This window comes from Limulus polyphemus, unplaced genomic scaffold (assembly GCF_000517525.1).
Source record: "Limulus polyphemus unplaced genomic scaffold, Limulus_polyphemus-2.1.2 Scaffold2131, whole genome shotgun sequence".
In the NCBI taxonomy this organism is placed as follows: domain Eukaryota; kingdom Metazoa; phylum Arthropoda; class Merostomata; order Xiphosura; family Limulidae; genus Limulus; species Limulus polyphemus.
Genome location: NW_013667741.1, coordinates 198,297 through 209,015, shown reverse-complemented (window position 1 = coordinate 209,015; position 10,719 = coordinate 198,297). Strand labels below are relative to the sequence as shown.

The 10,719-nt window shown below is 30.3% G+C and overlaps 1 protein-coding gene and 1 long non-coding RNA gene across 2 annotated transcripts in view; both read right to left on the bottom strand.

Moving 5' to 3' along the window:
- Positions 1-10,719, bottom strand: part of LOC106466039 (palmitoyltransferase ZDHHC6-like) — a 57,983-nt gene that overhangs the window by 7,098 nt on the left and 40,166 nt on the right. The window contains exon 9 of the mRNA XM_022393997.1: positions 9,713-9,717. Within this exon, the coding sequence (XP_022249705.1) occupies positions 9,713-9,717 (5 nt within the window). The remainder of the gene's footprint in view (positions 1-9,712; positions 9,718-10,719) is intronic.
- On the bottom strand, positions 6,452-8,209 carry LOC111087418. Its single transcript, XR_002612117.1, has 2 exons — positions 8,077-8,209; positions 6,452-7,763 (listed from the first exon to the last, which is right to left on the bottom strand). It is a non-coding gene; the product is annotated as an uncharacterized LOC111087418 (long non-coding RNA).

Below are 10,719 nucleotides of genomic sequence, written 5' to 3'. Positions count from 1 at the left end.
AGCTAAAACAGTTTTATTTTTCTAACAGGGTGGTTCACCTTTGGAATGGGTTGCCTTCAGATGTTGTGGAGACAATAGATTTAAGTGAGTTTAAGAGAAAGCTTGATAAGTATATGAATGATAATGGCTGGCTGGAATATTTTTTTTCAAATTTATTTTTTAATAGTTTTAGTTTAGAGGATGGAACAATAGATTCAACGTTGTCCCAAAACATTATTATGTCATGTTAATTAAGTCATGTGCTAAGCTACTTTGTTGAAAGAAATATTGTCTGGAGCATTAAAACTAATATAAATCAGTAATAATTAACTTTATCTTTTACATAAAACTTATCTATGCCCTCTTATTACTAATTTATGTACATATGTTGAAAAATGACATTACGATTTCTACCTTTCGTTAAGGTTGAAATACAAAGTTAGCATTTATGATGGCTTTAAATTACAAAACTTCTCAATTCTTGTAAACAGGAAATTAACTGCCAAGGCAATTACTTCAGTAAAATAAATAAGCATGGAAAAAAAAAACTCTAAGTTCACTTATTACCTTTTGGTGGCATACAAGTAATAAAAAAAACATTAATAATTTACAAGACAAAAGCTCCCACATAATCTCAAGGCACCTCAAAATGTAAGAAATTTTACAACTTTACAATCTATTGTAATTACACAAGGAAGGAAAGGAGCTCTGAAGTAAAGAGATTGCAAGAAATAAAATAATCCCAAGTTTCAGATGATGTATTAACAATTTTCTTAGCTTCTTCATAAGCTTGAAAATTTTAAAACAAAACATGCAGATAGTTCAATTTGTTTAAGCTACAAATAAGCCTCAAACAAGTTCATTTTACAGATTTGTGGCATTGTTTTGTCCTTTAATAAGTTATATCTGCACAACAAAAAATTTAATGATTAATCAACTCGATAATAATTACAACAAAGGTCAAAAATTAGGACTAGCAGTTAAGATATATATTTTTCATTACTTCATTCAAAACAAATGTTAGTAAAACTTTCGTCATAAGAAAATTTATAATCTTATTTTACAGTTAATTTGAGGGGATTGATTGCACACAGTTTTTCAATTTGTCTTCTGTAAAAATCCAAAATACCAGACTGAAATGGACTAAGCTAGAAGGTTTTTCAACACTGATTTTCTTCATTATTTAATAATTCAATATTACCAGGTTTCAAAAAGAGATCTTGCAATATTTCTGTAGTTGAATATTGTAGAAAATTACCTTACTGTTTTCTTTCACATATGGTTATAAAAAAAAAGTTTTATCTATATTACAGATGGAACAGCTATTCCAAAAACAAGACAAAAAAGCTCATTCTCGTCAATATGCCGTGATAGAACAATATAATGGATCATGGTTTCCTATAACTAAAGGACTTCGAGTGTGTTTTAATATACCTTGTAGTGATGAACCTCGAATTCCATTGCATATAGGAGAGAAGGTGGCTGTAACTCGTTGGAAAAGGTGCAGAAAATATTAATATAAATATACCTATCTGTGTGGATTAAATCTAATAAGAGAAATTAACAATTATCATTTGCATTTATTTTCCTATTTCTTTTCTCAAAGTAATATCCAATTACTGAATAAGTTAATAGCTAACTGAAAAAAAAAAAAATGATGAATTAAATCAAGTTACAGGCATACAAAGATATACCTAAATACTTGTGGGTCTGGTGCTTGGTAACAGTGGTATCTTTTCTTACATTTAATTGTAGCTCCATGTCACTTAGTTCCCTTTTCATATTCTGTATAAACACAGAACCAATTTGTGCACATCTGTACTTGTATTTATTTCATACAGTTTATGACTGTGGTCTTACCATTCACATTTTATTGTAATAAACAGTAAGCTACAGTGACATCAGATTTCACAGATACTAGAAGTAGTGTTGACTTTAAAACACAATATCCTCTACAGTGTTTGTTAGTGAAGTGGTAGAATAGTAGTTTGTTTTTTCTTTGTCAGTAACGCTGTCTTTGTATCACTTAGAAATCTTATCAAGCAGTATTGATATTAAGCCTCAAGACTTGGGACAGAGTATCCCTGCCAAATTTTTCAAATAAATGATTCTGCAAACCTTGTTTCAATATTAAATTTATTTAATAAAATTAAAAAGCAGAACTTTTGACTTGGTATACATAAAAAAAATTATTTCAGCAAGTTTATTATGAAAGGCTTATTGGTCTCTTAAAGCGAATAATCTCTTTGATCCTTAGAACCACACAATACATTGAAGTATTTATACAGTGCTCTGTCTTGATAATTGCAGTTTAGATGTCTGTGAGGTGTAGAACCAACGTAATCTTGATCACAATAAACATAAGTGCATTGAAATTTACTAGTCACATTTATGAATTTAAAACATTTCTCTATTTGTAGTTTAGATTTTAAGACTACTCGTACAGATATCTATGAATATTTTTTATTTATAATGTTCTTGATATTATTTCACAAGTGCCCTTACTCAAGTATGGTAGACTAATGTATAACAAGTATTTGGGTACATCATAACACATTTTAGAAGGGTTGTTACCTTTAATCACATTATTGATCAAGGAAATATTAAAACCATTTTTAAGTAAGACATTTTTGATTCCCTCCAGTTCTTTTTGAAAATATTTGCTCAAAATGTGATAAGCTCTGTAAACTTTTATGATTATACAGTCCTGTGTATGTAGCTTTATGATAAATACCTACTTCCAAATGTCTACCAAAGTTATTAATTTTAATATCAAGAAATGATAACTTAGAATTACTTTCTTCCTCAACAGTAAACTTTATACCAAAATATTGTTTATTGAGATATTCCCAAAACAATTTAAAAGGTTCCTTTTCCACTCAAAGTTGTCATTGGTTTTTTGCAAATATGTTTCAGTCATTAACTTTCACTGTAATGTAGCTATTGACAGTATATTCTAGGAATAGTTTTCCTGAACTGTAAATAAGGGAAAAGTAAGACAAAATGAGTAAAATTGTAATGGTGTGACAGTTGACTTTATAATGTTCTAGAGTGCATACCAATTTGATATGCCAATCAAATTGAGCATATGGGAAGAACAAAGATTATACCATTAGATTGCAGCAAGGGTCAGTGTTATATATATTTTTAGTCCTTGATCTCTAGAGTGAACAGTAAGTGTTTTTTACGTGGTAGTTAATTATTTTCAACAAAAAAAATTATACTATGCTTGATACTCATTGTTTGTTATATCTACATTTATATTTTAATTGATCTTTTCTGAAAAACATTGTAAGCAATTACAGTTCTCTCTCTGCTTTATATATTTTTCTTCATATACTACTTCTTTCACTAATTTAAATGGTATGGCAAATGGATTTATGGTTCTAATCATATATAAACAGTCATAGAAGATTATCTATTTTTTCATTTTCTGGTCTTTCAAGGCATTCTTGTAAAGATTGTTCTGTGTCCAAAAATACACAAACTGCCATATTTGTTTTCATTTTCTTCTTTGTTAACTGTGCCAAAGTAGTGGTGTATTTGACCATGGGTTTTGAAGCAAAATGTAATTTGTCCTTTAGGACTTGCAAGATGAGCACACATTGAAACAAACACAAGAGAACTGTGAGGGTTTCTAACTTGATCTAAATATCTATTTGTTGTACTGTTGTTGCATTCAAGTATTTGTTGTAGTACAGTTAGCACTCTTGTCAGTTGTAAAGATACTTTTCCTTTATGGCGGCATAGTTTACAGTCACTACTGCTCTTTTCCTCCTTAAAGTGGAATGCAAGACAATGCTGACAAACAAATGTAAAATGTCCAATGTAATGTGAAGGTACTTGGTTCTCTGAAATTTTATGAAGAGCATCTAAATACTGTTGACCATGTTTGTTTTGCCTTTCATCTCCATCAATATGATGTACATGTTTCTTTCCTGTTCGTACTTGGAAGGGTGGCCATCTGGGAATACCATGTGATGATGGCACTATTACTTGGCCCCCCAGTGACACCGCCGTACATCTGTGGACTTACAATGCTATAAACCGGGTTTCAATTTCCGTGGCGGGCAGAGCACAGATAGCACTTTGTGTTGCTTTGTGCTTATCTTCAAACAAACAAAAACTTTCCTGTTCTTCCCTTCCACTCTTCATTTTCTCTAACAAGTCTATATGCAGGTGTTTCTTTCTAGTTCTTCCCTTCTGCACTTGTCATTTTCTCTGACAAGTCTATGAATAGGTGTGTTTCTTGTTTTTACCTACTGCACTCTTCATTTTCTCTGGCCTTTTCTTCTCTGTTGCAGCAGTGGTTGGATTAATAGTTCTTTTTAGAGGTCTACCATGTGGGATTTTCAGATACAAATTAAAAGGGCAAACTGAAGAATGTGTGGTCTAAATTTTTAAAACTTGCTTACAGACTTCACTCGTGCACCCTCAAGAAACAAAACTAAAATTGGATTTTTCTTAAATATTATTTTATTCATCAATGTTGAAATTGTTATTTACTGTTTAAATTAATTCCTTTAAATGAGCCTTGATATTTAAGTAAATATTTATAAAATAAAAGAAAAATCCTTGTTTTTTGCACAAGGATTATAAACATGTAGATAAAGCCATTTTACCTCTTTGTGATTAATTCAGTGGTACTGTTTTATTATAAATAGTAGAAAAAGTCAAAATTAAATATTTTATTTTTGTAAAAGTACATAATCTTAGGACCATTCAAGTCAAATTTAAAACTATTTCATCAACTAGTTTCATTTTTTATATAGAACTTTCCCGAATGTCACATACCAACTTACAATGCAAGTAGATCATAGTCAAAGGGTTAATTAAATAAAAAATCAATACTGAAATACCATTCAGTGCAGAGTAGGCTGGTGTTCTGCTGGTGTAGATGACACGATGTCCTCCACTATAAAACACACAAAAATCAAAGAAGAGATACATCAAAATTCAATTCACCCCTTCGATTGGGATTCCTCATCCTACCCCCACGTGGATGTCAGTTCCCGGTGGCTGGATTTTGGATTCAGAGAAGAACCAATCAACACAAGTCCTCACACATGTATTATGGATGTCTATATTCCTCCCTCAATTATACATCATCTGTGATGTGGGTCACGGTGGAGGTACTTGGGATTGTTACTGTTCTTTCTCTTCTGCTCTCCCTCTATATATGTTATTGCACCTGGGTTGGTTCAGGTAAGATAAATTTTCTATTCTTCACATGTGCCGTTCCAGAGGGGAGGGGGCTTGAGAACCCCTATGGTCTCTTGAACTTGAGGTGAAGATAGTATGATCCTCATCCTACCCACTCATAGATGTCAGTTCCCAGCGGCATGGGTTTTGGATGTAGTTGACTTGGTGAGTGCAATCCGTTGTGCCCTAGCCACTCTAAACCTGGTGGCATTGTTTTTCCCCACACCTCTTGGATGTACTCCTCTGTTTTTCTGCCCATATATACCACACCTTTCTCCAATGGGTAAAGAGTATACCTGGTTCAGACATGGTGTGGTCTCCCACATCAAATCTTTGAATCTGACTCTCTCATCTCAATGAGTGTTCTTCGGATGCTTCTTTTCTTCCCTCAGACTGGTCCCTCCACCTATTCAATGTGGGATTCTAGCTATTTATGTGAGAAGAGGTAATGTACTGTATTGGAAGTTATAATTTTCCTATACTGAAAATGTATTTTCTATAGGTACTTACCTCTTCCCAACCTTCCTCTTCACTGAAAACTGGTGCTTCCAATTTCTCCCAAAAATTGAAGTGATAGTCTGGTAGAATGAGTCACATGCATAATGAGAGTGTTTTGCATGATGATTTGAATAATAGATACATTTCCAATGGAGGGGAGGCAGAAGGCTTGTGGCATGCGTGAACACATTTTTTTGCATATAAAGGACAGCACTGAACAAGAATAGCTATTTATGTGAGATGAGGTAAGTACCTATCAAAAATACAATATCAGTATAGGTAAATTATAACTTCCAGACATTTTTCAGTAACATATAAGTGAGAGCATCAGTACAGACCTGGACAATTTGTGAAACTTGCTGATCAATTAAAGATTGAACTCTAACTTATTATTCAATTATTCACACAATACCTGGACAGTTAGAATAATCAAAAATAGTAATAATCAGAAAAAATAATTTTTATTGATTATTTTCATGAGTCATTATACTAATCAATTAAGCTGAACAACTTTAATTGAAAATAACAAGAAATCAAAAGAGCTATATTTTGATTATTAATTGAAAACACTAACTCCATTTGTGATTATTTTTGTAATACTAATTGATGCTCATAGGTAATTAATTATATTAATTAAACACCCAGGTCTAATTGTGTGTACATTTCAAAATATGCTTAATTCCATGTACATGTAAACAAAATTTTTTTAGTTCATATGATTGTGCTCAGAAGTTATTTGTTTTGTTCACATCACAATTTTTTAAATCATAAGTACCTAAAAAATGCTAAGAGTTTTATTTTCTCTATTAAATATTTCAATAACGACTGATTATGATTCAATACAAAAAGAAAAAATTATTGTACATGTAACAGTACGTAAACATTACACTTAATCACTTTCAGTATTTACAAGTAACCAAACAAGAAAATGTCTCATGGTAGAGAAAGTAATAATCTCATTGACTACTACAAGTTACTAGGAATCTATTTTAAATTGTATAAATACATACACATAAATGAAAAGATTGTTATAAATTTAAAAAATATTTTTGTCTATGTACATTCTTGAAGTACACAATATAGTGCAAATTTCTACTGCCATGAAAGTTTTTTAGTGACATTGTTAGAAAATGAAATTAGCCTTACTAGTTTGTTTTAAACACACAGTTAAAGGAAAGCCAATTGTAGCATATATTTGCTGGCTTTGAAATGTCTAATGTTCTGAATATTTGTGTTCCCAATATAATGTAAATGTTAATTTAAATAAATTTTTCAAGGTCATGATCACTAATATAGTAACCAAATGAATCGGGTAAAGTGTGTTATTTTGCTAAGAATAAACAGGTTGAATGTGTAATATTTTTAAAATAAAATATTTTAAAGCTTAATATGGTATTCTGAAACTAACTGCATTTAGAAATTACCTGGAGATACAGACAGTGATGGATAGTTAAATTAAAATTTTTAACATTAAACTGTTCCAAGGACTTTCGGAGATGTTAATTTTTCTTTTGTTTCATCTGTCTATTATAATTTGCTATTTGTTTGTCTGTTGAATTCATTCAATAAAGGAAACTGAAGACTTATTAGTATTCATTCATACAAACAATGCTGAACTGTATTTTATGGGTAAGAATGGATAGGTCTTTTGTATATTGAAGACAAAACTTAAATGCTTTAGTAAACATATTATATTTAGAGTTAAACTATTTTTTCCAGCAACCACATTCAATTAACTGGAATCTTTTCCCAAAGAGTACGAAAATCATCAACCATATGACAAAAAAAATTACATTTATTTCAAAACCAAATTGACCAGTCGGAGTCTAAATAACACCTAGCACAATAATGTTTATTTGGATAAAAATGTATCGTAATCTGATGTTAACTTAAAATTAACAATAAAACATTACAGTGCACAACCCTTTATGAACAGATATGCCTCTCAAGGTTATTCTGTGGCATTCACCAAATCTAACAAAGTTCTCACTGGTATTTTTTCTGTATTTTGGTAACATCACAGTGAATGCTGGTAAACTCTACAACACACTTTCTGGGGAACCAGCCCTTCTGTTGATGTTTTCCTAAAAAGATAAATGTGATAAATTTACTTTATTTTGTTGTGTGTATGTATATATATATGAGAGACCAAACACTACATCGCGTGTTAACACTAGCCAGTTTGCTTACATCTTCTACATTATTTTCATCTAACATAACACATTAAAATACACTGTTCAGACTGATAGAAATTGTGACAATTAAATACATGCATTAAAATATTTTGAAATGTATTTATTAATCATTCAAAGCTTTGTTTTCTAAATGGTTTTTAAAATTTACCTATTAATATTTTATCACAGAAAACATTATTATGGTAAAAACATATTAACCAACCTGAGTTTCTTTCTGAATTGTTCTTTATTCTCTCTCCATAGAGCCAGTGTCTAAAAAATTTAATATAATACTTATAGTTTGTACATTTATATATAATAGAAAACAGGAAATGACAGCTTTCAATCAAGATCCCGAAACCTTAAAATCTATTTAAACTTTTATTTAACATGAAAATATATCTTGTTTTATTGAAAGTTTACAATTATATATAATTCTCAATTGTCCATCCATCTATTCCTCTCTGTACCTATTAAATGGTTCTTCAGAGAAAAAATGTATAAACTCAAAAGGTCCCTTTTTGTGAGCACATTTTATTAAAAATACTTTCATTTTGAAATTATGTAGTTCTGTCATGAAACATGTAAAGAGTACAAAGAAGGTTCAGGTGAATGCTGTTGACATATATGGGAAAGTCAACAAAAGATTTAAGCTTTATTTTGACTGCTTTTACTCCTGCTTGTTAATATCTATTAGTTATCTCTTAATGGATTCACATTAATGTTAACAGAACCATTCAATTAATTAAACATATATTTGTAACTACATAGTGGCATGTTGAAGATTTAGTCAACACAAGTGGAAAACACTTCTTTTCAAGGATTAAGAACTGAAATTCTTCATAGCAGCAGCCTTTCCTTATTTCTTATACTTCAGATATTGACTTAAACTCTATGCCATTAAATAAGCTATAATAAAAGGTAAACAGAAGTTAACATAGGATTTTAGCTTAGGCCTATACTCTTATTATAGCCACAGAACTCATTATACTAGACTTGTAATATTGTATAGGCTATAGTCCATAAGACTACAGCTAGTAAGTTTTTGCTTAGGGCTCCTAATGTTAAACCTTACTTACGGTGTAGTCTACTTGAACCAAAGCATGTTCAACTTCAAGAAAAGATAATTAAATTAAAAGCATCAATACTCAGATTTTTATTTGAAATAACCTTTGTGATGAGAGGAACTACTTTTGGTGGGATCAGAAATTTTTGACTGTGAAGATAAAAGCAACTGAGTTTGTAATGTAAGATCTATAGGCCTAATGCTGATTACCTGCATAATAGTTGAGGTGAGGTGATAAAGTATGGAACCACTGATTAAACCATAAAGAAAATTCTTAAAATGAACTTGGGAATAAAAAAAGTTTTCTCCCTTTCTTTTAAACTTCTGATATATAAATCTTCTCATTTGATCTGAATAGTTCACGTGCAATGTGATTTTTATTTTGAATATAAAAATACTATTTCTTATCTCTCAGTTTTCACATTTCATTTGCATAATCTCTAAAACCTCCAAAATCGATATCAAAGTTTTTAAGGTAAATGTTTATATATTTTTTTCCGTTTTCTCTATAATATCATTAACTCCTGATATCATCATCAATTTACAGTGGAATAAAATGTTTAAAACTTAAGGAACGGAAGTAAGTACATACCTTTTTGAAGAATAGTTTTCATATTTTTTTTCATGTCTTTATCTTTTCATTTGTAGTTTATTTTTGTTTTCTTTCCCAGTTCTTTGTCTTTTATTCATTATCCCAAGATCCACAACATATCCTGCACGGCGCTCTATTGTTTATTACATGGCGAGTCTCATGCACAAATTCCAAACACTTACGCTCGCACACGCGATTGACTCCATCTTGCTTTGACATTTTAGTAAGCCAAACTACAACAAGTTAAAAGTATAAAAAATCATAAACATTTCAAATATGCATTTTAAAATACAAATAAATACATAATTAATTAAGATATAAATGTAAAACCTAAATGAAATCTGTTTAGCAAACTAATACATATAAGGCGAGAAACACTTACCAAATATGTAGAGGTTTCTTCAGGCTATAACTGAATAGTGTGAAATCTGCTCTTTCTATTGATTATAAACATGCCATTCAATTTCAAAGTGTCACTTGACAACACAGTTTTGACTTTGCAAGTGTGCGTGGCTGACGTTAAACTTAGAAATATTAGAATATTGTTTCACACCTGAAGAAATTCTCGGAAGTTCCCCCCAAGCTAATGAGAGACAGCTGGACTGTACTTTGACAATTTATACTGACAGTCTATATTAGGAACTCATAGCTTCTTGTGTACAACCTCGTAAACTTGAGAATTTTAACCACAGTGGATCACATGACAGCCAAAAGTGCAGTTTTAATTGCTTTTTCAGATTTTTCTTTTTAAAATACAGGAATAAAACATAGATAATATAAAACCTTAAATTATAGCATACATGATAATAGTAATTTCTTTAAAATACATTTATAGAAAAGTAGTTTAATTCAATTTTGAACTTAACTCAGTTCAGAAAAAGGTTTAAGGGTTCATCGCATACAAAGGGTTAAATTAGTAGGCATATCTTCACAAAATTTTGCAGGTTATCAATAAACATTACAAGGCTTTAATGCACAAGATATCAGATTTTTTTATTAAGTTTAAGATTTTTTAAGTAATGTTTTTCTCATGCCTTTTTTTTTTTCGAATGTTGACAATCCAATGTGTAAAGTAATTTTGATTAAAGATTAAAAATACCTTTATGCATCAGAAAATTTTCAAATTTCACATGCAAAATCTTTAAAACCTCATAATCTCTTTTAAGAAAAAAAACTTTATATTATATCTGTTATTTTCACTATCAAAT